Source organism: Fusarium flagelliforme, assembly GCF_020744385.1.
Source record: "Fusarium flagelliforme strain FIESC 12 MPI-CAGE-AA-0113 chromosome Unknown B0J16scaffold_4, whole genome shotgun sequence".
In the NCBI taxonomy this organism is placed as follows: Eukaryota; Fungi; Ascomycota; class Sordariomycetes; order Hypocreales; family Nectriaceae; genus Fusarium; species Fusarium flagelliforme.
The window spans coordinates 4416642-4442776 of NW_025763506.1; the positions used below are offsets into that span (position 1 = coordinate 4416642).

The following is a 26135-nucleotide window of genomic DNA, read 5'->3' on the forward strand; positions in this document are numbered from 1 at the left end:
GGCGTTGAGGTCAGCTACAGCGATAGCTAAGAAGATGTATGTAGCCGCTTTTTCGATGCCTTTGAAGAAGACGTGGCTTATTGTGGTGATCGGCATTGTGTATGATGGTTGGATGCTGGTAGATCTGGTGGGTTGATGTCCGGTGGTTGATGTTAGTGAAAAGAAGAGAGGAAGATTGGAAGGGAGTAAATAAAGATATTTTATAATCAGCTAAAACCTTGTACTCGGCAAGTCAAAAAGAAAGGTTCTGTGTAAGCAGAAGAGTTATAATGCTTCAAGGAAAGTCTATATTTGTCGAGAAAAGCTTATCCTGACCGCTGGGTCGTCATCACCATGCACGGATCACGAGACAACCGTGGAGACCAGCAAATTGACTGTCCTTATCGTAATTGCCTGGACCGTTGAGTTGAACTCAAAGTCACTATCTCTGTTACATCTTCAACTATCGAGACCGCACCCGCTATTTGGGGTCTGCTAGTGACACATCTGGTGATAATACCTTCCCCAAACTTCAGTTAGGATGTAGTAAATCGGTCCCTGGAAATTACGAAACTCGGCTTTAGTAACAAATAGCACTGATTCACTGTATTGTTCTGTTTTCATCAGGTCGTTAGACTAGACCCACACTATGAAGGCTAGGGTTCTGGGATGATAGCAGCAGAGGTATAGAATTGACATCCACCTGGACCACCTCAACAAGATACCGAGTTACGACCCGACAAAGGATTTTGAATACATTGTATGTTCTCTTGCTAGGATAGAACTTATAATTGGTGCCGCTGCCTCCATTTAATTGGCTCTAATTTTGGAGTCGGGCGTAGCTAAGAAAAGTCTGCCAAGGACCATGCGGTAACCAACATGCATAAGAAATGTGGGCGTAAGATGAATGCCGACCACTGATAGCACTTTCGCTCACTGTACCCTGCTGCAGTTCAGGTCAGCTGGAAAGAAAATCCCACAGACGTTAAATCTCCTCAATTCCCTCTTTCCCTTGCTTGTCTTACTTCCTAGCGTCTTTCCTACGCCTCAGGATCAGAAAGCTCGGCTGTACGCGACCTTTATGTATTTTACGAGGCTATCCATTCTCATACCCTAAAGGTTGAGTAAAGCCGCCGCTTAGTACTTTTCTCATTTGTTTTTATCGTTTTGTTGCCCGTGACGTGCATCAGGGGTTCAGGTCTCCCCCAATTTAGCACCTACAGAATCTACATGGCCACGTATCGAGTGCCTTTACTACCGACCAGACCGAGGCCGTAACTTGTCGTTTTAATCGTGATTATCAGTAGAAAGATGTCCGACCCCAGTAATTACACAGTTGGCTGGGTATGCGCATTGTCCAAGGAGTTCACAGCAGCCAAAACCATGCTAGATGAGAATCATCCACCTTGTAAGTAACCCTAAACATTTTCAAAGATAGTACTCTAGTATGATCCATGCTTGGCTGTGGCCTATATCTGACCTAAAATGGCTATTCATAGCTAAATATCTAAAGCTAGAAAGGAATATATAACTAACAATATCCTACAAGGCTCCGTCCCGAACCGAGACACCAACCAGTATGCCTTAGGCAAGATCGGAAATCACAATGTGGTTATTGCTGTGCTTTTAGACGGGGAATATGGGCTGTCATCCGCCGCAATGGTTGCTGCAAATATGCTAAATGCCTTTAACAATATCCGAATTGGTCTTCTAGTGGGCATTGGAGGTGGCGCTCCAACTTCCCAGAATGACATACGACTAGGCGACGTTGTCGTAAGCTCTGCTGGGAAGGGAACAGGAGGGATATTCCAATATGATTTCGGACGTACAGTACAGGACAGGGAATTCCAGACAACCGGCTTCCTGAATCAAGCGCCTACAGCCTTGCGTACTGCTATAAGCGCACTCAAGTCAGAGCATGACATGAAAGGCCATCGCATACAAGAGACCACTAGTCAGGGTCTACAACGCTATCCAGAACTAACAAAAAAGTATTGTCACCCACACAAGTCCCATGATCGTCTCTATCTTTCCACCATTGTCCATCCTCCCAAAGACAGCCGAGCCTGCGCCGAGGCCTGTGGAGAAGGCACTGAAGCTCAAGCCAAGCTTGTGAAGCGAACTGAGCGAACTGAGCGAACTGAGGAAAATGACGACCCAGAAATTCATTACGGCATTATCGCCTCCGCAAATTCACTTATGAAAGACGCAAAGATCAGAGACAAATTATCATCTGAACGGGGTATTATATGCTTCGAGATGGAAGCAGCCGGTCTGATCAATACCTTTCCTTGTATCGTTATACGAGGAATTTGTGACTATGCAGACACCCATAAGAATGATAGGTGGCAAGAGTACGCCGCTATGACAGCAGCAGCTTATGCGAAAGAATTGTTGAGCCAGGTTTGGGTGACAAAGATCGAAGAGGAGAGACGCCTTATCAATAGCCGGGCAGAGATAATTGATAAACTCCCCTTTGTGCAGGACGCAGCATTCGACTCTTACAGCGAGGAACACAACCCCACATGCCTAGAGAACACCCGAGTTGACGTACTCACCCAAATATCACAATGGGTAGAGAATGACGATTCCAAGACTGTCTTTTGGCTTAACGGCATGGCCGGAACTGGAAAGTCAACTATATCAAGGACTTTTGCCCGAAACCTTTCCAAAAAAGGAATGCTTGGTGCCAGCTTCTTCTTCAAAAGAAGATATGCTGACCAGAGAAGTGCTGCAAAGTTCTGCACGACCATCGCTCGCCAGCTCGCCTTGAGTAAAAGGTTTTTTGGCACGTTTCTGCAGCCTGCTATTGAGAAAGATCCCGATATTAGTAATAGAGGGTTGAAGGTGCAGTTCGAGAAGCTCATAATGGAACCTCTCAAAAATTCAGCGAAACATCAATCGGCCGACAACTCCAATATCGCCATCATTGTTGACGGCCTGAGCGAATGCGACTCTGAACAAGACATTGTGACTCTTATCTGTCTTTTCTCCCAGATGGGAAAGCTTCATGATATCAAATTGCGTGTCTTGATCACAAGCCGCCCAGAACTCCCAATTCGACTTGGGTTCAATAGTATTACAGGAGCCTTTCAGGATCCCATTCTTCACCAAACCCCGCGACTTGTGATCGAGCACGATGTATTTGTCTTTGTAAGATACGAAATGCGGAGAATTGTACTCGAGTGGAACAATTCTGTGGCTGAAAGCCGCAGGCTGTCTACGGATTGGCCAGGAGATGATAATATACGCATCTTGATAGAGCGGGCCAGCCCTCTATTCCTCTGCGCCGCTACCATATGTCGCTTCATCTCAGATAGGGACAGCGGCCCCAAAGCCCGGTTGAACCAAATAATCGGATCTACCAATTGGACGCTGGGCGACCAGATGCAAGCCACGTACGCGCCGATCTTGGATCAACTGCTCGTTGGCCTTTCTCCAAGAGGTAGAACAGATGCCATCCGAGAATTCAAATTGATCGTTGGATCTATCATCATCCTTGAGAGCCCTTTGCCTGTAACGGTTCTGTCTAGGCTCCTTGGCATTGACCAAGATAGAGTACATGATCGACTCGATAAGCTCCACTCTGTTCTTGATGTTCCGGAGTCTTCGGAAATACCCATTCGTCTATTCCATCCCTCATTCAGAGACTACCTAATAGATGAAGGGAACTATCCAGGCAACATGTTTACGATTGACTACAAGGAGGCCTCTCGCAGGCTATCAGCGGATTGTGTAAGCGTGATGAGGACCCATCTGAAGAAAGATATCTGTGATTTGCGCCACCCTGGAACGGCACGTGTGGAGATCAAGAGACATCTCATCGATAGCGTTCTGCCCCCGGAGCTTCAGTACGCCTGTCTCTACTGGGTAAAGCATCAGGAATCGGCAATGACGGAGTCTTCTGACACTCAAATGATCATGGAGTTCTTAAAGACACATCTTCTTCACTGGATCGAAGCTCTTGCATTAATGAACAGGTCTTGGGAAATTCCGGGTCTTTTAAAGACATTGTGTATTGTTTGTCAAGTAAGTTCAATTGCCAAGACGTCATCGAAAATTCGCTCATGCCTGTTGTTCGTAGAAAAATTCACCTTTGATGGAATTCCTCAGGGACGCTTTGAGATTTCTTAACTTTATCATCACGATCTTGGATTCACACCCTTTGGAACTCTACTCTCATGCGCTACTATTCGCCCCCGAAAATAGCCCGGTTAAGCAAAATTTCAGAACGCAAATACCAAGATGGATTAACTCTGCCCCTGATATGTACCCGGACTGGGATTCGTTCCTACGAGTATCTGCAAAGCCCGGTTGCCAAGAGGTAAAGTCCGTCACCTTCGTTCCAGATACTCAAGAATGGGACTGGGAAAAGGAGGTTATCCGCGCCAAGGGTGAACATGGATCAACATCTATAGTTCAAAGGATCATTCGTGTTAAACTGTCCCTTGATGGTACCAAACTTGCCGTCATATACCATGATATGACGCAGATCTATGACACAACCCTTGATACCCTTTCGCAGTTGTTCGTAATCAGCAGGAACGGTGACTCTTTCGATGACTTTTCTTCTAATTCGAAGTTTATTCTTTTCAAACACGAAGACGACGGCAAGGTTATTCAAATTTCGGCTTTTGACGCGTATACTGGGGCTTGTGTGTGGGATTCATTGTTTGGTCCGTCCACGTTGAAGGACCTAGTCCTAAAGAAGCTCAAAACAGTACGGGGTCCATATGAGGAGGACAGACGTTTTGATCTGTCCTTCTCAAACGACTCCGAATGGCTGGCGGTAACAACAGGTCCAACCTATAGGAGCCCGAAAACGCGGAACTCGTGTGTCCTCTTGAGGAAAGTTGGTGACGCTTTCAAGTTTCAGCACACTCTTGAAAGGTCAGACAGTCGCCTGTCTGGAACAACATTCGCTTCAAATGCCAGAGTCTTAGCTACCTTGAATCAAGGACGCAACTATGTACTTGTGTGGAAGCTACAAGGCCCACGACATAAGCCATCCATGATCGAAGGATGCGCTTCTATAGACGCTTTGTCACATTCATTTCTGGCAGCAAGAGAGTTGACAAGTGGGGCCATTGGTATTTGGCACATAGCATCCGGACGATCTTACGAAAAATTGTATGGGATATCCGGCCGTTGTTCCTTTTCTCGGTGTGAACGCCTTTTGGCCGTTGGAGAAAGTGGCTCGGTGAGGATCTTGGATTGGAGGACAAGTGTTTGTCTGGTTGAGATAGATGGGGCATACGCCTCTACGCCACTACTCGAAACCGAACTGCTACTTTCCTTCCTTCCTGGAGATGCTGGTATTCAAACTCAGTCAGGCATCGTTCAGGTTCCAAAAGAGATACTGGCACCGCTAGTCCCTCCTAGTCCAGAGGTAATTCGTCACACACCAATATTCTCTGTAGATAAGGATACAGGTTGGGTTCAATGGGAAGGCAAAAGGTTATTGAAGCTTCCAGCAGAATACGATGCTGACAATATTGTGGTATCAAACGCTCAGGTTGTCATGACGTTAGCGTCACGCAGGGTCGTTATGATTGGTTTCCTAGAGTCCCAGCTTCTTGCTGCGTAGCTTGATAAGGATGAACTAGATCTGTCTGCTGAAGGAATGTAAGATAGAACAAGAAACAAAGTTATTCATTATTGGCAATTTCCCGGTCTAAAGACAGATAGTGTTTCCGTCCATAGCCTGTTTCATTTGGCTATATTTCTAAGAGCTATCATTATATTTAACCAACCACACTGCATTCCTTTCAAATGTCCTCTTTGGATGGCTACGTCGTCATCAGAGGCTAGATAGCCAACTACAATAAAGCATCTTATTCATCCTCATCCTCATCGTCGTCTTCATCTTCATCTTCATCTCCGTCGGTGTCCCCATCTTCATCGTCATCGTCATCTCCCGCCTCATTGGAGTCGGATTGTTCGTCGTCTTCCAACACCACGCTCTCCGGCGTCTGAAACTCCTCCAACTCATGTGTCGGATCATGCATTCTTTTCCGGTGTGGGAAGCATTTAAAGCAGAGTTGGAATCGTGCCTGGCAATCGACGCACCTGTAGATTGGCCCTATGATTGGCTTGAATGATACAAGAGGTTAGCAATAGTTGACACAATCAACGAAGGGACAGTACTAACCACGATGCAACTGTTGCACAACTCTTGGAAATGATGCTTTCCTGGTGATGCTTTGTGAAAATCGGGTTCCCAGATCTGCGTGGAACCATCTTCAAGGACCCGTTCCATCTTGTCATTTGGAGGCATCAGAAGGCCTGTCAGGTGGTCTCCATAACGTGTAAAGTTGGCCAATTTTAATGGTGACCATTGGCCATCATTACTAACAGTCCATATATCTGCTTTGTGATCTCGAATAAGCTTCTCAATTGTCTCCCCACCCTGCACTGATCTGCATGCCCACATCAGTGGCGTCCACCCATCACAGTCCTTAATGTTAGCATCAAAACCTTGTGGCAGTCCGTCAATGAATCGTCGTGTAGCTGGCCAGTTGCCACTAGCTGAGGCAAAGTGTAACGGTGTCCGATCATAGATATCCTTGGGTTGCAATTCGCTACAATGTCTCCTCACGAGTGGTAACGGCTTTGCACTCTGTCTAAGCTGCATGGCAGCATGGTGAATGGGTCTCAGACCTTGATCATCTGCAACATCGAGGTCGGCTCCATGGCGGATAAGGTATTGCACCACCGGAGAAAGAAGTTTACAGATGGCAGCGATGACAGGATAACGTTTGGCTCTGCCTGCAGAATTGACATCCATCTTGACCTCCTCAACAAGATACCGAGTGATTATCTCGCAAATGTGGGCCGGCAGACAATGAACTACCGTATAAAGAAGAGATTCGCTGCCGGGTTCAGGCCCAGGCATGTTAGCATCTGCTCCTTGTTTAATGAGACGTTTCATCAACGGCATGACCTCGAGCAGTGGGAAGAAAATCCCGTAGGTTTGAGAGTCGCAGATGACGTGGAACAAACTGCCAAATTTCGGTCCATACAAGTCTGTCTTTACACCTCTGACGAGTAGGAATTTAGCCACGGGCGCATTCCGTACTTTCAGAGCAACTGCCAGGGGAGTCCAGCCATCAGCATTTGGAGAGTCGATCGGAGCTCCCATGCCAAGAAGCGTCAAGACAAGTGATACCGGAGTAAACTTGCTGACATGATGAAGTGCGGTATTCTGTTCCCCATCCAAGATGTTAGCTTTAGTTCCCCGTTCGAAGCACTGTTCTATTAAGTTGTCAAGCGCTTTGGACTGCTCCTCAGATAGGGCCTCGTCAACAATTCCTAGGAAGAACTTTGCGTCTCTCATCTTGTCGTCGAGTTGAGCACCAGACTCAAGTAAAAGGCTGGCACAGTCGTAGTGCCCACCTTCAGCTGCCAGCCGTACCGCCGTGTATCCATACTTGTCGTCCTCTGGATCGTAGGTAAGCCTCAGATCAAGGTCTGGCTGCCACTCTGGATTCCCAACTAGGAGTTCGAGAGTCTCCTTGTATCCCCATCTTGCCACCATCATAGTCAAGCTTCCACTATCACACATTGAATTGACATCCGCTCCGTGGTCTAGAAGTAGCTTGATGATTTTTGGTGCATCGTACGCAGCATGGAGTGCTCGCCAACCATCATCTCTTTTCCATTCGATGCTGGCGCCTCTTTTTAACAACAACTCCAATTTCTCAGTGTGCAAGGTCCTTAGTGCCGTAATGAACAGTGGTGACCGAGAGCCTTCGGGCACGTAATTCACGTCTGCCCCTCTGTCAAGCAACAACTCTAGTATGTCGATTGAGCACTCTGAAGCGGCAAAGGACAGTGGGGTCCTGGCATCACCATCTTCCCATTTATCCAGAGAGTCTATTTTGGCGCCGTTGTCGATTAAAAGATCAATCATTTCTTTGCTGTCAGTCCTGAGAGCTGCGATGAGAAGCATTTCCTTATCTGGATAGCACTCATTGGGATCTGCGCCTTTCTCTAAAAGGATACGACAAATGTCTGCACCATTTTTGATCTTGCAGGACTGATAGAGAAGACTACCATCGCTCGATTTACCATGCGGGTCGGCAGTGTGCTTGAGCAAAAGTCGAATACATCCCATCCTTTCGTCTCTGATAGCACGTGTAATCGGTGCGGTTGTATCTGTGTCATCAGCCCCGACTTGAAACTGGGCTCCAGCTGAGAGGAGCCTCTCAAGAACCATATGGTGGCCCAATCCAGCAGCCCTGGTCGTGATTAGCTCTCCGTCTGACAACCCTCCATCCACTCGGGCGCCCTTGTCGAGAAGCATCTGCACGATCTGCGGATCCGCCATCTCAATAGCAAGTGTCAAAGGTGTCATATCCCTAGAATGCCTCTGTAAAATGGAAAGATCAACGTCGAAGCTCAACAAAACTTCTACTATAGCTCTTTGTCCCCAGAGAATTGCTGCATGCAGGGCTGTCTGGTCTGTCACTTCATCCACACTGCTAAGGTCAAACCCATGTTTCGCGATGGCCAGGACTAGAGATTTGGAGCCAGTACTAGCTGCGCGAGACAGAAGTGATTGGGTCCATGGAAAACTTTTTAAAGACGCCACCTTGTCCAAGAGTTGGGCTATGATATCTTCGTTTTGAACTGTGGCAGCCGAGGCCATTGCATCTCGAAGTCCATCCCGATCTATCTCCACGAGATCTAGAAGGTCTCTGACGATCCTTTCATGGCCGTTCCTTGCTGCTTCAACAATGGCAAGCCATGCATCCTTTTGGAACCAGTCTGAGTTCTTTTCCTCATTGACCTGCGAAGAAAGCATATCGTCGAGTCCGAGGCTGGCCATTAATGGAAGAGAAGAGCAATAACTCTGATGAGTTCTTGTGAATGGGTTTGATAGAAGATAGCAACCCTCAGCCCATTTGTCTCGAAATGCCTTGGTGCGGAAGAACTGCGAGGCTAGGTCAAGAGGTCGATGGTTATCTGCCAGCTGATAATGATAAACCCAAAACTGAATGGCGTACTCAAGGAAACCCCCTTCTCTAAGAACAAGCGGAGTTTTGAAGATGTCGCCCCCGTAACCCTCGGGGGAGAGTCTCGCATACTCCTTCTGCACACAATCTTGCATCATATACCGCAAACACGCCTTTGCAATGAATCCATGAATCTGCGATGGCTGCTCATCTTCGCTATCATCGAAATTGGGGACTGGCTGATTGAATGAGTTGTGCGAAAACTTCACTTCATCGCCATCTACCACAATAATACCCGAGAAACCAGTTTCAAGTTCCTGGATGAAATATTCCTTTTCAAACTCCAACAGCAACTTGCTCGTGTTCTTCGGGTCACTACATGCTGCCAGGGCCTGACCCAAGCTCGTGACAGTCAGTGGCTCCTTGGAGAACCTCACCCAGCGATATACTTGCAACGCCCAATCTCGCTTGTCTCGACTCAGTAGTTCAAGAAAGACGTTTAGGATATTTTCCGCCGTGAGTGGACTCAGTCTTGTAACTGTAGCAGTGACCTCTGTCAGGGACGTTCCTCTGCTGGAGTTGCTCAACCATCGTAGAATGACGTATCCCAAGTAAGGCGAGCTTCGACACTGTTCTAATAAGTTTGAAAGTGTCCCTTTCAGTGTACCCAGAGCAGGACGCTTTTTGATGGCACGTTCAAGAGCCACTGTGAGGCCTTGGTCATCATTTCCTTCTTCATCGATGCTATATCCTAAGAACGGCATTGGACAGTTCTGTAGAGAGAGTACCTGGGACCTATCAATGAGAGCACTCGATATCTCGTCTGGACCCTTCGTTGTAAAGACTAGACAATAGTTGATATCACCACGCGCCTGATCCTCTTTGAGAGCCTCTAGAAACCAACGTCGCTCCTCTTCGACACAGTCGTCAAAACAGGCCAAGAAGATTACGACCCCTGCCGCATCCGTCCAGGACCGGAAAGTCGAAAAGAGTTGAAAAAGATGCGGCAGTGACCAAGAACCATAGTCCTGCAGCTGTGCGAGCATCTTCTGGATGTGATGAAGGTTCGAGTCTAAAGAATAGTGCCAAGCAGCCTGGTTAATGAAAGTGAGAAGCATAGATCGGATATTGTTGTATCTGTTGTCCGATCTGACGAATTCGAAATAGAAGCATCTGCCTTTGGGATCATCCCACCACAGTATAGAGCTGTCATATTCGTATTTGGTGTAAAGGTGTTGGGTTAACATCGATACTCTTGCCGATTCTTGCTCATTACATTGAATATGTAGTATTTGAGGGCCTAGTTTCGTGTCCAAGGCCTTGTAGATATCCTGATTTCCAATCCACTCTATGGCTGGAAGGGTGTCCACCAGCCTGGGTTCCATGTGTATCGTCGGAGTTCTCATTGGTGGTACGACAGCTAGTAGGGCCGTTTGAGCGCGTATGAAGGCCTGGTCGACTTTTAAAGCTAGTCAAATGTCAGTAAATCTTCACCTGCGATGTAAAGCCGGTAACAACATACGGTAGAGGTTCCTTCCAAACCGTCTAGCAAGGCATGTCACCCAGTTGTCTTTTTTACTCGACTCTTCATCACCTCTTACCAAGTCAAGGTGCTCGATCCACACTGGGAAGCGACTCTGTCCCTCTAAAGGACTAAACGTAGTCATCGCATATTGACTGAAAGGGGATGCATCTGAGAGTGGAAGTTCCGGCAGTGCAGGGACGATTCCTTTCACAGACGATGTCAAGTGGCTTTGATCATCGAGTCCAGCGGCCTTTTCGTTGCTGTCGTCGGCGTTGTCTGTCGGGGCTGATTCGGCTACTAGCGCGTCCTTTGAATGGTCTTCAGGTGCATTGTCAGGAAGAATCGCCAAATGAAAAACGCTGATGATGGTCACACGATGGAACAACTTCGACCTGAGAAATTGACGATTGATCTCCTCAACCTGACAAGCGATATTGTTGCTTCTGCCAACTCTGCCCTTTGTAATTGCGGGGCCAGGTAAGCTCATCAAATTGAGGATTTCGTCTTGAAGAACCTCAAGAGACTCGGATTTATGTGGGCAGCCCAAGAATATCTACGATTGAAGAATTTCAGTAATTGGATCGTGTGTAGTAAGAAGGTTTTCCTTACAACGGCGGTAGAGAACGTCGCGATCTTGTGGTGGATCTCTTTCGCCGAGTTCCAAGCTGCGATATCCTCGTAATCATCCAACATCACGGCTTGGGCAGCTTCAATAAGAACCTCATGGATGGTTAGATGATTGATGCTAAGTCCCTTTCTCTCCACTCACCTGCTTAACAATGGTACCACCGATATCATGGCAAACCCAGATAATCGGCCGATCAACTTCGGTCTATCAACCAATTGGTCAGGTTTCAGTCAGATCGACAGACGCACACAGAACTCACATCTGGAAGACTCTGTCTCTGCTCGCGATACAAGCGAAGGAGATTCTGAGCTTCTTTCTTGATTCCACCTGGTCCATAAACTTCTGCGTCTTCTTCTATGGCATAGAAATAGTCCAGCTGTCTAACAGAAAGATTGACGAATAGATGGTCTCTGAGCCAAAGCTTCCCAGTTTGTGACTGCCATACAGTTTTCTGATCATCACGAAGTCCATGGACCGTGATGACGCTGAAGCTCGGTCAGCATGGCGCCAAGATATCGATAGATTTCACTTACTCGTAGTCATCGTAGTTAGATAGTCCCCACAGTCTGCTCAAACCCAGAGGGCGGCTTTGAGCAGTTATAGTCGCGGTGCTGAAATCAGGACGGACAGGTAAATCTTTAATGGTTGCTATGTCGGGTATCTCCGATGAAGCATCTGAAGCACCATCTTCGTGATCCATGTCACTCACCGAACCTTGACTGATGCCCTTCCCTGGAGTCCACATTGGGACTTTATTCCTAATCTCCTGGTCTGCTGAAGAGACGATACTGTCTTCTTCTGAATCCGACATGGCGTCACGAAGTTATTGTATATACAACCGCTTGTTTCTGGTACCAAGATGTAGTGTAGAGAGTAGTGAGGGACGATCCTGAAAACGTAGAAGACGTCACAAATGAGGCTGAGGGATATACAGTCGGTACTTTTGTGTACATGAGAATCAGTACAGTGACAAACTGAGCTGACTCAAATTAGCAACCGAGTATGACTTACGCGCGGAAGCAGCAGGGTCCAGTCTGACATGTTACCTCTTTTTTGAAGGAACCTTTTTTGTTAGCACCGACATCGCATTGCTGCGGCTGAGTGGGATCCATCATTGGCCAGTTTACCTGTCGGCTGCGAGGTTACAGTTCCAGCTGACCATTTCCCGCCTTGGCTTTAGCAGGGATCTAGTTCCTTCAACACTTTTTGATAAGCTAGCCGACGATCATTAGGCTCCATCACGGAATTTTGATTCAGCAACTTGCTGTGGTAGAGCTTATCGCATATCCTGTAACACTATCAAATCATCAAGTCAAACGGACTGTCTTCCTTGAGCTTCTTAATAATCAAGGCCCTCGCGTAAAGGACTTTAGATCTGACGTATCACACGTACCAGGATTCTACAAGAAATCTCCAAGTGGATTCTGCTTATGTTAAATGGGTCTGTCTCAAATAGGCATCTTCTCCGAGTCTAACAATATCTTCGTAGGACTCACAGCACTCAGACGATCCAAATCCACGGCCCCCAATTCTTCAACGTCGTAATTCATCAGCTTATTTGTAGGTTCCTTTCCAGGATCCAGCAGAACTGGATCATCTTTGGGCAACCCGCCAAAAAAGTCCTGCACAGCCGTCCACCTATCCGCCTTGCAGGTTAGGTTAACATGGCAGGAAAACAAGGCTTCGTCCATCCTCTTCACTCTAATGGCAACTTGGATCGAAGTTGGGACGCCTTTCTTCTGATCGCTGTTCTCCAACAAGGTCCATTTGGCAAGACGGTCGGGGCCAATGTTGCCAACCACAAGCTTGTTGCCACTGATAGTAGCAGCATGCGCTGTCTCGCGACCAACAGTCTTCTCCCATTTTAAAGAAGTATTAGCATTGGCCCCGAAGCTGGCCCCAATGCTCCCTTCTGCCCCTCTGACATCCGTCACGGACGCCTTGCTGGAAGAGAAGCTATAGTGCCCATCAAACGAGATAGAGTCTATTTCTGGGATTGTGCCTTTGGCATTCATAGTGTCGAAAGTCAATTCAATTGTCGCTTCAGCAACACGTCGAGCCTTCTTCTCAGGGTCAAATCTGAACTGAAACACGAGAATGGTTGCCCAGTAATTGCTCTCTGCTGATATAGCGCCGTGAACAATATCCATCAAGTTGCATTGAATACCAACGCCGTGGCCAGTTCTTTGAATGACTTTTGGCCGCTGATATGGGTTATTGGGGTCGTTTCTGGTGTGGAACTGGGCTTCATCGCTACCGCATTCTATCATCGGGAAATTCAGCTCCTGAATTGGGTTGCCCGTGTTAAGGCTGTCGCCTGACGTTTGTTCGTAGTCGAGCATGTTGCCATAGACTTTGATGTCGTTTACAGTGAGAGCTGGAGAATTCTGCTTCAAGTATAAAGCATTGTAAAGTCCAGGGACATGTGATGCATTTTATTCACGACCAACTCCAAATGTAATTCATTTCCGACAGTTGGGGGCCAAAATGAAAAGTAGCAGGGGTTGACGCGCCAAGTCCCTCTTAGCCTGCACATAAGCACGGCCCCAGTACACCAAGACAGGGTCCAATACATGAGGGAATAAAGGCGCCTATCGGGAGAAAGACTCCGCAAGAGGTTGATTTATCGGCATTGAGGTCGGTTAACCAAGGGAAGTAAGTCACGTTGCGTGAGCTATCGGGGGACATGGAAGTACTTGTCGGCCAAAATAGTATATGGATAGAACAAGGCTTACCGCTGACGAATGACCCAGCCTTCCTGGTTACGCCGACCGAAGCGAGTCTCGTTACTGTCGTAGACGAATCCCCTGGGTCAATCTTTCAAACAGCATATTGAATTTATCTAAATCACTACTGTTTTTCAAATCTTTCACCATGTCAGACGCGGAAGATAGAGATTTGAGTCGTGCCGACGAAGACGAAGATGATGAAGACGAAGATGACGACCATGACACAGCACTCAACGACGCCATCAATGATATGCAGGCCACCTTCAACACGCCAGATCCTCCCCAACAGGAAATTGACGACTTCATTAAACGACACGGTGATGTCGTGACTCAACCTTGGGATAATCATGGTTCATTTCTGCATGAAATTATCCTAAGGGTTTCGAAGAAAACCAAGTTCACCTGGGGCGATCCAGATCACATCTCTCCTCTTGTTGCGACACTCGTCGCTCAATATCCCCAACTTCTTGAGGCAAAGAATGATGAGAGCCAAACACCATTGTACCAGGCGATTCGTGCGAAGAAATTCACCTATAAACTAGTCGACTGCATCTTGCGCAACAGTCAAGAGGAGCACATCCAGAAGGCCTTGGAATTTACCTTTGGTGTTGGTCCATCACTGAAGACTTGTTTGACAATAGCCTTTGAGACTCTAGGGGAGCCAGGAACGCCAGGGAAAGCAAGCACATTATCTAATCTGATCGTGAAAGCGAGTGATAAAGCGCTTGGAACGTGCGATGGCTCTGGAAAATCCCCTTTTCATTACGCTGTCCGGTATAATCAGTGCAGCGCTGCCAGGGTTCTTCTCATTGAAAGGCTTCTTGATAAGGATAGTAGGGCAGTCGCGAAACTAAGAGATGTCTCACACGATGCACCCTTGGCCACATTCTTAGATCTTCAGTACACTCGGAAGGATGATGGAATGACATATTCGGTTTACACCGAGCATGAAAGAACAAAATCGGTATTTGAAGCAGAAGAAGAGGAGCGGAAGGAGCAAGAGTCAAAGACACAAGATACTCTTGATCGACCTCCTGCCAAAGCGCCGACTATCAGTCTTCCAGCTAAAGACAAGGACCCCCCGAAGGCGCCTAGCCGCGAGAAAGGTCCCAAAAGCACCGATGATCGGGATCGTGGAGGGAAGAAGCCTGACACTCGGAAACAGGCCGAACCTGAAGTGATGAACGAACACGAGAGGCTGCGCCAGCAGCTCAAGGAAGAAGAGAGAAGACAGCTGGAACGTCTACAAATTGGAGAGGAGAACGGGTATCCGCAGGACCTTACACTACAACTTAAAGGTCTTTCGCTAGGGAATCACGGAGACACGAACGGGGAGACACTATCCAAGATCCGAACATCACAACTGAAAACTTCACATGCACCTAACTCACCTATTAAAAGAGTCTCAACGGGCTCAAAGGGAGCGGAAACTGTGAAGAAGAGCAAGAAGAAGACTAGTGCGGCCAAGACACTCTCTGCAGATGTCCTTGAGAAGAACTCTGAGAAAGTACGCGAGCTACTCAAGCTGCACTACATGAGAACAAGGAGCATACGAGAGGTCACGTATTTCTTATACGGAAAGAATCCAAAAGGTATGTAAAGAGAAGTACTTCATTGGGCTCTTAATATTAATCCCACGATAGATGTCCATATAAGTTTTGACTGTTATGGCCTTTTGTCCGAGACCCACGACGAGGTTTTCTCAAAGCAATTTGGCGAAAATGCAAAGAGGGGAATCACCTTTGATAAGGTATTGATGTATGCGAGATTTCCTGTCGTCAAGGTGATCCGCACTGGACGACGAGCGCCGAAACGCCGAGCGAAAGGAAGACAGGACATGGAATTCTTTGCCGAGTGGCTAAGAGGAAAAGGCGTTGAGCGGATTCTAACACTCCAGGTTCGCGAAGATGATCAGGATCCTCACAGTGATGAGTCGATTCAGATTGCACTGCGGAAGTTTACGGTTGAACATATCGACTGGCAGAAGCCGGACCTAGATCCTTCGGTGATCTGTGAAACGGCAGATATTGGTAAGGGCGAAGATAAGTTGACTAATGAGTTGATAAAGCCCAGGAAAGATTTGAGGCAGTTGACCCTGAAGTGGAGTGGTAGCAATGCTGCACTCAGGGCATGGAGCGAACCCTCGGGTCTCCCGCAGATGTTGGACCTACGGAAGATCATTCTCGATATTCCGGCCAATTCCGATGTGAGTATCAACTATTCAAGGCATCTCTGCATTATATACTTATCATGATTGTGCAGTTGATTGACCATCGTGATTGGGTAAAGCGAAATTTGAAACTCTTTCAAATTCGCCTCAACCAGAGTCTGATAGCAAACCAGCCGCCCAAAAAGGATGAGGATGAAGAGGATCACCCAACAATCGAGGTGGTTGAGAATTGGAACGATCGAAGATATGAGACTCCGACAGCCCGCAAAAACGTTCCCAAGTCAGCTGGCATACCTGACGCTGCTGACGAGCACGAATGGATCAGTCAAATGGAAAGATTCTCCGGGCCTATGAGAACGCTTTGGGAGGAAACTTTGAAGGAGTCCATCGATCCTTTTGATTCTTCTTCGGACGAGGCCAGACGGATTTCAAGCGCTGACAGTCAGATCTTGAGTACCCTTCGAAAAGACGTTGTAGTAGCTCTCATTGACGATGGAGTCGATACTCTTGATCCAGCGTTTTCAAACCGGTTCGTTGAAGGAAAGACGTTCGACTACCGAGGCGATGATGGAGTTGGTCAGTACTACGTCTCGGCGAACGGCCATGGTACCGACATGGCGAGGATGATTTTGAAAGTTTGTCCTATGGCGAGTATCTACTCCATCAAGCTCAAGACACAGCCTAGCATAGGTGGACGACACTTGACTATCGACGAGTCATCGGTTGCACCTGTGAGTCAACATGCACATTGGGATGCTCGGACTAACATCTTTCTAGGCAATTGAGGCAGCTTTGGAGAAGAACGCTGATATTATCTCCATGTCATGGACAATCCCCATTCCTGAAGAAGGAACTGAGAACCGAAAGCGAATTGACGAGGTGTTGAAGAGGGCATGTAAGCAAAAGGTCCTCATGTTTTGCTCCTCGCCAGATCAGAAGAGCCAAACGAAGCATTATCCTTCGCACTACGACCGCGACAAGATCTTTTTAATTGGAGCCGCAGACGATAGCGGCACACTATTCAACCACGCTGGCCAGGACAACAACTTCATCTTCCCCGGTGTCAACGTCAACACTAGCAACAGATACTCAAACGATTCAACATCGATCGTTCAAAAGTCCACAGGCTCCAGTATAGCCACAGCTCTATCAGCCGGTCTAGCAGCCATGGTGACATACTGTTTCAAGGCAAGTGCGCTAGCCTCTGTTACGACGAGAATAGCACAAGGCAGGCCCCCAACTGCGAGTGGGACTGAGCTTGTGAAGCCGCAGGATGTGGACAGAATCGCACATCATGATGGGTTGAAGAGGGTTTTTGAGAGGATAGGTACGATGGATGGCGGAAAGTTCATTGCCGTTTGGGGAGTGTTTAGACCTGCTACTGAGTGCTTGACTGATGGGAAGTTGAGTTATGAGCAAAAGATTACCCATATAATGGAGCTTTGTAGAGATTTGATGGATCGCATGGATCGCTAGAGTACACATTACCGGAGTAGTCTACCACTTATTCTTAGTGAAATACTTGGTACTTCGCTTCCGTCCATAGTCTACTTCGCTATCCTCCAACGCAGCAAGTTTATTCATCTCCGTCCTTTCCTCTTCAGTAGGCTCTACCTCCACGTCTTTTTTAGGCTCTCTTAGCTTCAGCGGATCGATGCGCTTCTTGGCGGCTTCTCGGAATGGTAGTTCCTCATCCCCATAGTCGTCCAGACCAACTCCTTGCAGTGACTTTGCATCTTTTGGCTTGTTTAAATCACAACCCAGATACCCCTCCCCTTGTCTACTTCTGTTCCAGGCTTCAAAACCAAGAATGTACAGAAATTTGTCCATGATCCGCTCTTCCCAGTTGATGGGAGTTTCGGTACTCAAAGACCATGCTTGAGCTGTACGCAATCCTTCGACACAGCGTCCCAGTTCTCGCTGTCTCCCATCGTCAGTTGCAGGGATCCTTCCACCGAAAGCCTCGATATATGAAGTAAACGGTGACTTGTAACTTAGAAAGGCGACCGGTAACCAGTACTTATAACCATCTTTCTCGAGTAACTCTTCGTTGAACGCGCCCGTAACACCAAGAAACAGCATAATGACGATTATCTTATCAACGGCGGTCTGCCATCCGTTATTGAGTGACTTCCATTGGTACTTCTGCAGATGGGCCACTTGATCAGGGTGTCTTTGAGGCCATGAAGCGAGACGAAGTAACGACTCGGTTTGCGCACAAGCAATAAGAGCTTTGATACCCTTCACCCGGCGAGCTTTATCATCCGGGTGTTGGGTCTTGGTCGTCCACCAGGACATTTGCATCATATCCAGTGACAAAGGCTTTGAGCCGGCCACAGCCAGGCAGAGTGGCATCGAATGCGCTTTGTCCAGGACATCATCAGAGAAGAGCTTGGACTCCGAAATCGTTTGTTCTATCGCTTTCTCATCGGTAGCTGCTATCATTCTTCCAAGTGAAGATGCAAATCGACGTATATAAGGCGCCCATTCTTCTTTGCATTCGCGAGGGACGATAATCAACGGCTTCTTGTCGCCGTGATGATAGGTGAATGACTGTAAAGAGCGCTTATACCATTGATCTTGACGCTGGGAGTTTGAGGCGACGATCTGGAAGTGATGGGAAAGAAGAGCCGTGAGTTCTTGCTCGAGACCTTGGGCCTCCATGATTGGTAGTGACTATGCACTTGTGTTTAATGTGCAAGATGGAGTTGGAAGAATGGGGTCTGAGGGAGTATTTGTTAATCGTTGTCGAAGCTAAGCCCCAGCGCTAAGCCACACCGTTTGAGTCATCCGTTATGGTGGATTAACAACGCACCAAACGAACAAATGTTATAAACAAACTATCCCCATTACTATAATAACTTCTACTACCAGAGTAATAAAAGCCTGACGGTTTGATGGCCTTTATGGACTGCCAGTCCGAAAGGGTTAATGATCGTCCGCAATCAGTTACCATCCGATGTACCCTATATTGCCGTTACCCCACTTTCTATTCAGGCCTACCTATTATCACAACGACTATAAACATTACAACTTTTATGAGTAACAAAGCTCAATCAGTCTGTTGAAAGCTCATCATCATATTCATCTACTCTAACAATGATCCGAGTAGCCGCTTGTCACGTTTCTCCCATCTTTCTCTCCGCCAAAGAAACAACAGCAAAAGCAATCACTCTCATCAAACAAGCCGCAAGAAACAAAGCCAACCTCGTTGTCTTCCCAGAAACATACATCCCAGCGTTTCCAATATGGAGCGCCCTCCGCCCACCCACCGACAACCATGATCTCTTCAAACGTATGGCACAAGAATCAATCTTTGCTGACGGCAATGAGATACATGCTATCCGCAGCGCTGCAAAAGAGGCAAACGTCATGGTGAGCATGGGGTTCTCAGAGAAGACGCACTTCAGCAGTGCGACTTTGTATAACTCGAATATCTTAATTGAGCAGGCGGGTGATGTTCTGGTACATCATCGGAAGCTCATGCCTACTTTCTTTGAGAAGTTGACTTGGGCTCCTGGAGATGGTCATGGTCTGCGTTTGGCGGATACCAAATTTGGAAAGATTGGGAACTTGATTTGTGGAGAAAACACGAACCCGCTAGCGAGATATACTCTGATGGCTCAGGGTGAGAATATTCATCTTTCTACTTGGCCGCCGATTTGGCCGACGAGAGTTCCACCCGTCAACGAATCGGGGGAGCTTAAGACTGTGGATAAACCGAATTATGATAATGTGACCGCTAACAGGACGAGAGCGGCAGCTCATTGCTTCGAGGCTAAATGTTTCGGTGTTCTCTGCTCCGGCGTTTTGGGTGATGATGCTATCGAGACTATTGCGGGAGGGTCAGAGTATCTGACGCGAGTGCTGAAGCAGTCTCAACACGGCGCGACTCAATTCTTGGACCCAACTGGTGCGCCCATGCAAGGATTCACAGTGGATAGTGTCACTGGAGAAGAGGTTGCTGTAGACTTCCTGCAGCAAGAAGAGGGTATTCTGTATGCGGATCTTGATATTGAAGATTGCATTGAAGGAAAGCAGTATCATGATGTCGTTGGCGGGTATCAACGATTGGATGTTTTCGATCTCAAGGTCAATCGTACGCGCCGAGAGCCGGTTACTTTCACCGAGGATATTGGTGGTTCGTCACAGAAGTGGGAGTCTCTTGATTAACTTGAATCAGATGTTCAATACGTTTTGAGAACAGTAACAAGCTGTTCTTGAAGTCAACGAAAAGTAAAACGAGATCTACAATGTGTTTTACCATACAAAGATTTGGGTATTCATGGAGAACTCTAAAACAGCTGCTTTTTTCATGAGCTTACATGATCCTACCCAACTGCAAATATGTTGCACCGACTAGACTTATCAGGGCATAAGATTCATTGTCGTCGTATTTGCACAGCCTCATCAGAAGTCCCCGCTGCTTACACGCATGATTGTTATGCCTGGTACCGGGTAAAGGTCCGTCGTTCCACTCAACGCCTGCAAAAAGAACCGGCCCACAGACTATTCAACTGCCCATGTGGGCCATTCTGTCAGCTGAGCTTGTAACCAACTACTTGGTAGCGGCTAGGGCGTCAGAATAAAGTAGGCCACAAGCAGGAATACAGTAGTCAAGTTATTTCGTCTTCTAAGATGTCGGCGACCAATATCCTGATGGGTACCAATCCCCGTTGGGTGGTAAGATAATTGATCCCTTGACCTCAGCCGCACTACGGACAAGGTTATTACTTTCTTGGCTATCGTAGGGCTGACCAACCCCACAAACAAGAGTTAGTTACTATTCATACTCGTCTATAAGTAATTCCCTCATCCCGCCCGCAAGAATTTGCGGAGAACCACCAACTTCTCAAAATGTCTTCCGACGAGAAGCAGGTTCAACTTCCTGCTGACCTACAGGATGAAAACCGCGATGTCGCTGACCTTTGGAAAGATGCCGTCAAGGCTTACAAAGGCATTGTCGGCTTCGATCTGGAGAAGAAATTCGATAATGTCCAAGCCATGATTGATCAAGGAACCAAGGAGATGAACAACTTCCATTCATTTCGGCACAATGATAAGAAAGTAAGTACACAGAAAAGACGAAAGTTTTATTCATTTTATGCCAGCTTAGGTTGCTTTATCTCAGCGCTCTAAGTCTCCGAGAACAATTTGGAGTATCTGGGCTAACTTAGATAAACAGGTCGATAAGCTTAGGTCACTATTCGCAAATAACCTTGATTACATTCAAAAAGGCGCAAATCAGCTCATCGCCGCAGCAACCCCGGCGTTTCCTCCAGCTGCCGCCATCGGCACAGCTATTACGTTTATGCTAGGAGTAAGAAACCTAGTAGAGAGACTGTTGTAATACATATTAACCTTGGATGACTTAGGCATGCCGCGACCAAAGAGCCGACTACGACCTTGTCGTTGTTTTCTTTGAAGATATGAACAGCTTCCTTCAGCGCGTTGTTATCCTTGAGACGAGGCTGCCCGGCCACAAGGCCTATCAGAACTGCCTTATGGATGTCTTTACTTCCTTCCTTACTATGTGTGGCTATGCTCACAAGTACATTGAGCTCGGAAGATTCAGTAAGTTCATCCCTTGTGTCTTCTATAGTCAATGATCTAGCATCATGTCTCAGATTTGTCATCTCTTCTTCCACCTTTAGTCTAAGACATATCATCCCTTCATCTATCATCCCTTTCCTTGGGCTTGGATTCAGGGATCTGTCATCCCTTCTCTATTCTTTGGTCCAGAATTATCTAACAGCACTAGAAAAATGGATCAGCAACCTACTATCTGGAGGCGACTCTGATCTAAGCGGCGCCCGCAAGACGATGGACCTGAAGCTTACTCGACTTCAAAACGCAACCGAATTTGCAATCCTGGGTAACACCGAAGACCTAAAGAAAATGAACTCCGAACTGCAGCAAAACTCAGACTTACATACTGCCATGCTCCAAGACCAGAAAGAGGTCATGTCGTCGATCCATGAGACAACTGAGACCATAAAGAATGATATGGCTAAGTTGATCAAGGCGTTTGAGAATCAGAAGAAAGAGACTAAGAAGGTCAAGGTCGTGACCTCCAACAGCAAGGCGGCTTTGGCAAGCCGTGTCCGAAACCTGTTTGTTGAGATTGAGGGCGAAGATCATGAGTATTATGTGCTGAAAGACACTATCATCCCTGACACTTGCAACTGGGTCTTCGAGGAGCCTGAGTGGGAGCAATGGCATGCAAGCCAGGACCCTAGCCCGATACTGGCCATCTCCGGCGAGCCTGGTGTGGGGAAGAGCCATATTGGCGCCAGTGTTTACGACAAGTTGCTGAATGAGGTCCAGACCAACGCCGACAAAGCCCTGTGTGCAGCGCATTTTTACTTCCGAGAACAAGCCAGTGACCTTCATACCTTCGGCAATGCCGTCAATATCATCATCATCCAGGTGGTAGAACAGAACGAACAAATATGCGAGATGGTTCTGGCCGAGTTCAACAAGGATGAGGTTGATGTTGATTTCCAGGATTCGGAAGATGTATTCCGAAAACTGCTGGCTCCCGTCTTTCGAAAGGACTCGAAGTATCACCTCAATCTCATGCTAGACGGAATCGATGAACTGGAAGATTTTGAGAACCTGATTACGGTCCTCGAAATTATCCAAAGGGAGGAACTACGCATTTCTGTTGTTGTCACAAGTCGACCGGAGCGTGTCAAGGAGATCTCAGACGCGGTGCCGACTACCAGTATCCTGGTCGACAAAGAGAAGCAGAAGCTCGACCTGAGAGAGCTCATTTGGAATCGCCTCAATTCTTTGAGCTCACTGCGTACCTTTGGTCGGTATGTGAAGCAAAGAGTGGCTGATAAATTGGAAGAGCATTCGCCTAGTAAGTCCCCACTCAAAGCAAGTGACCATCCTTACTAACGGATCAGACATGCTGTACGCTGAGAATATGCTTCATCGATTCAACTCCTTTGGCCGTGAAGCAGCCGTCCTCCGTACCCTTGAGAAGCCTTTGCCCGCAGACCTTCATGAGATATACGAGATCCTTGTGGCAGAATGTTATAAACATCTGACCCCAGAGCACAAGCCACTGGTGAACAGGCTTCTTCACTGGGTCGCATACAAACAGTCTCTCACGCTTGACGAAGTCAATTCTTTGTTGAGACTATGGACTAACGACAACAAGTTCGATATCGATGAGATCCCCAACTCGATACTAAATCTCATTCGAATCGGTGATCCAGGTGCAGACGCTGAGCAACGAGCCAAGGTTAAAGCTCGAGGTTTTTTGGGCACTGCCGTGGAAGAGCTTGATAAGGCAAACGCTGATCCTGACGCTATCTATAACGATGGCAACTTACCTGTCAAATTCCATGAGCGTTCCATGAGGGCATTCTTCTGTGATACAACAGGAAAGGAAGAGTCCCGCCGCTGGACCCCTTCTGAAACCAATCGACAGCTATTTTTTGATCTCACAAAGCTTATTCGCTTGGAAGATGAGAAGGGCGAAGATGAGAAAGTTACGATCGCGCCGTCGTTAAAGGAATACATGTTCGAAAAGATATTCCATCATTGGCGTGCTATCCAGCCCCAGAGCCATACTGTCGAAGAGCAGGCTCAGATCATGGAAGCATTTGGTAGCATTATGATGAACAAATACCACTTCGCTGAACTCTACTGCACCCAAGATTATGGGGAGGAAAGGTCTTACACCGAAGCTTTCAACGACGAGTCTTTCGAGAAGGTGTCTACTTGGGCAAATTTACTCGAGGACGCCAAACCATTCTTGACTGACGATGTGGCTCAATGGTGGGCTGGTTTGAAGGACAGTCCTCGAGACTGCCTCCTTCAGCTCCTCAAGGCGCATGTCAAGATTCTATATGGTACGGACGAATACATCCTCATAGGCAACTCCTTCAAGGCTATCGAATGCCTTGTCCAACTGGTCAGTACGAGCTAAGCTTTATGTGTGGTATGGTAAACTAACTGGTGCAGCGGCAAATGGATGACACAATCACCGAGCGTGCTAAGATTAACCACGGAGATCAAGCAGTAGATCCTGATACTACGCCAGAGCAGCGACTCTCAATGGCTTTGGAGAACCTTTTCGACGATATACCCATGACTCCACAGGCACATCGCGCGATTTCCAATCTCCATTACACCTTCACAACGGCTGATATTGCGTCTCTGTCTGTGCAAAAGTCTTTGGAGATGGATGACGATGTATTGGGTATATTTCGGGGTGAGGGCTCAATGGCACAAATTTGGGCTGCTAAAGGACAATACGACGAGGCATATCGTTCTGTCTCCAGGTATATGGAAAACATTAATCACGAGACCATGACCCCGGATCTCAGACGCGAAGCCTATTTTATCAAAGGCAATGTTGAGAGATTACTCGAGAATAAAGAGGAGGCCTCTCGTTCATTCGCAAAGTCTCGAAAGTCTGACCCGAAGGGTCTGACCACCGGCGAAGCTCTTGAGGAAGAGATCGGCATGTACTATCCCTCGTCGCCCCAGCGGTTCATTGAAATTCTCAAGGACTGGACCCCTTTGGAACGATTGACTTATTTGGCACATCAATTCCCAGAGTCTGGCATGGTATTGCACCGGCGTCTCCGAGAAGCAGCCCTACAGACCCACGAAGACCAATTTGTTCTCGAAGTCTACGAAGACGCTATCAAGCATCTGGATAACGTCAATGCTGCAGCACCTATACAGACCGAACTGGCATTGTTCTACTGGCAAGTCCGCAAAGATCCACATGCGGCTCGAAAGGTCCTGGACCAGGTACTCGATAGCGGCTCGAACATGTGGCTGTATGCCATAACAAACGCGCACCCCGTCCCTATCTTGGGCCGAGCTATCGTGTACCAAAGCGACATCGCCTGGAAGTTCTTCCAAGAGTCCTCCGACCCGGAAGTCAAAGCCGAGCTTCTTGAATCCCTCCGAACCATCTTGTCTCGTCCTCTGGCACTGGACCTTCCGCCAAACATGTCCAACTTCCACCGGCCTTTGACCATGGCCAAGATGTACTTTAAGATGGGACCTGTTGTTGAGGCTCAGAGGATTCTCCAGGATGTTGTCAACAGCTGCATCGATCACCTCAGTGATACTGTCGAATGGAATGACGCCGACAATCTGGTCTTTCTTGCCAAGGTTTTGCATATACTTAGCAAGAGGGTCAAAAGCGAGACTGGTGAGAAGCTCGTACGGGCCGCACGGACTTTACTGTCGGCACAACTCAGCCGTTTAGACCCGGAGATCTCTCAGAAGGGTGATGATGAGAGTGAAGCTGGACCTGATACACCCTCCAACGAAGATGATGGTTCCAAGGAAGATAATGAACCACTGCCTGATGGATCGATGCCTGGTGAACCACTGTCTGCATCACTTCCTGACGAAGGAGACTTAATCGCAGACGAGCGAGCATGCCAGGGTGAATGTGACCCTTCGAACGGATATCACGGGTGGGGAGACCAGGTTGCATATCAATGCATGACCTGCTTCGAAGGCTTTCTGTGTCAGGAATGCTATCAAAGTCGGGTTGCTGACGGCGGGCCCAAGGCTCTGATCAGCAGGACTCTAGTAAAGTGCGACAAGAGCCACGAATTTCTCAAGATTCCCATCGAAGGATGGCAGTGTTTCAATGATGGTAAAGTGATGATGGAAGGGGAGGAACCGCTTGAATTTAAGGAGCTTCTACAGCAGGTTCGTGAGCTTTGTGATGGAGCTTGGGATGAAATCTGGCAGGGGTGATCATTAGGAAGTTAGTAATAAGGGTTATTCACTGAGATCCATGGTACTAGGGTGGTACACCGAAGTGCAAAAATGAGTAACTTGGATGCACGAGGAACAGTACTGATTCGATGTGCTGCGACAACGCTGACTAACTGACGCTTGAGTTTCCTTCTCAAGGAGGAGGTCCATCGAATGAGTAAGTCCGTAAAGGGATATGTTCACTACTGCTATATAACAGATTAAAGACGTACCTTGAATTTAAGACAACTGTCCTTTATCCTAAATCTTGAGTATCAACTTGGCACAAACCCAGCACCAGAGGTCAAACCTACACAGCCTCGTGAACCAATGGTGTTGCACTACAGCCCCTCACGTAAGCTTGGTGGGGTCAACCAGTACTTGCTCAGAATAACCTCAA

General features: G+C 47.5%; 7 protein-coding genes across 7 annotated transcripts; 4 read left to right on the top strand and 3 right to left on the bottom strand.

The window, feature by feature from the left end:
- Nucleotides 1-1191: 1191 nt before the first annotated feature.
- B0J16DRAFT_287926 (uncharacterized protein) lies at nt 1192-4336 on the top strand (the record flags this gene model as incomplete). Its single annotated transcript, XM_046124147.1, has 3 exons — nt 1192-1387; nt 1529-4008; nt 4064-4336. Coding segments are annotated over exons 1-3 (2850 nt in total), but the record flags the coding sequence as incomplete, so codon positions are not given.
- Nucleotides 4337-5812: 1476 nt separating this feature from the next.
- Nucleotides 5813-11834, bottom strand: B0J16DRAFT_305651 (ankyrin repeat-containing domain protein; the record flags this gene model as incomplete). The annotated part of the gene is made up of 8 exons (XM_046124751.1): nt 5813-6071; nt 6131-7505; nt 7542-10404; nt 10531-11014; nt 11071-11181; nt 11231-11293; nt 11349-11574; nt 11623-11834. 8 exons carry the CDS (start codon nt 11832-11834, stop codon nt 5814-5816), a joined length of 5592 nt encoding a protein of 1863 aa, XP_045983660.1.
- A 529-nt stretch (nt 11835-12363) lies between these two features.
- On the bottom strand, nt 12364-13585 carry B0J16DRAFT_343127 (uncharacterized protein). Its single transcript, XM_046127975.1, has one exon. It carries the CDS (start codon nt 13429-13431, stop codon nt 12538-12540), a length of 894 nt encoding a protein of 297 aa, XP_045983661.1. The 5' UTR covers nt 13432-13585; the 3' UTR covers nt 12364-12537.
- A 378-nt stretch (nt 13586-13963) lies between these two features.
- On the top strand, nt 13964-17464 carry B0J16DRAFT_356122 (uncharacterized protein; the record flags this gene model as incomplete). Its single annotated transcript, XM_046129454.1, has 4 exons — nt 13964-15329; nt 15462-16024; nt 16081-16719; nt 16766-17464. The coding sequence occupies 4 exons, from the start codon at nt 13964-13966 to the stop codon at nt 17462-17464; spliced, it is 3267 nt and encodes a 1088-aa protein (XP_045983662.1).
- Nucleotides 17130-18795, bottom strand: B0J16DRAFT_145900 (uncharacterized protein). Its single transcript, XM_046121967.1, has one exon. It carries the CDS (start codon nt 18650-18652, stop codon nt 17486-17488), a length of 1167 nt encoding a protein of 388 aa, XP_045983663.1. The 5' UTR covers nt 18653-18795; the 3' UTR covers nt 17130-17485.
- A 45-nt stretch (nt 18796-18840) lies between these two features.
- B0J16DRAFT_343129 (carbon-nitrogen hydrolase) lies at nt 18841-20268 on the top strand. The gene has a single exon (XM_046127976.1). The coding sequence runs from the start codon at nt 19088-19090 to the stop codon at nt 20159-20161; it is 1074 nt and encodes a 357-aa protein (XP_045983664.1). The 5' UTR covers nt 18841-19087; the 3' UTR covers nt 20162-20268.
- Nucleotides 20269-21867: 1599 nt separating this feature from the next.
- B0J16DRAFT_343130 (uncharacterized protein) lies at nt 21868-25980 on the top strand. The gene is made up of 3 exons (XM_046127977.1): nt 21868-22856; nt 22903-23918; nt 23969-25980. The coding sequence occupies exons 1-3, from the start codon at nt 21887-21889 to the stop codon at nt 25733-25735; spliced, it is 3753 nt and encodes a 1250-aa protein (XP_045983665.1). The 5' UTR covers nt 21868-21886; the 3' UTR covers nt 25736-25980.
- Nucleotides 25981-26135: the final 155 nt, after the last annotated feature.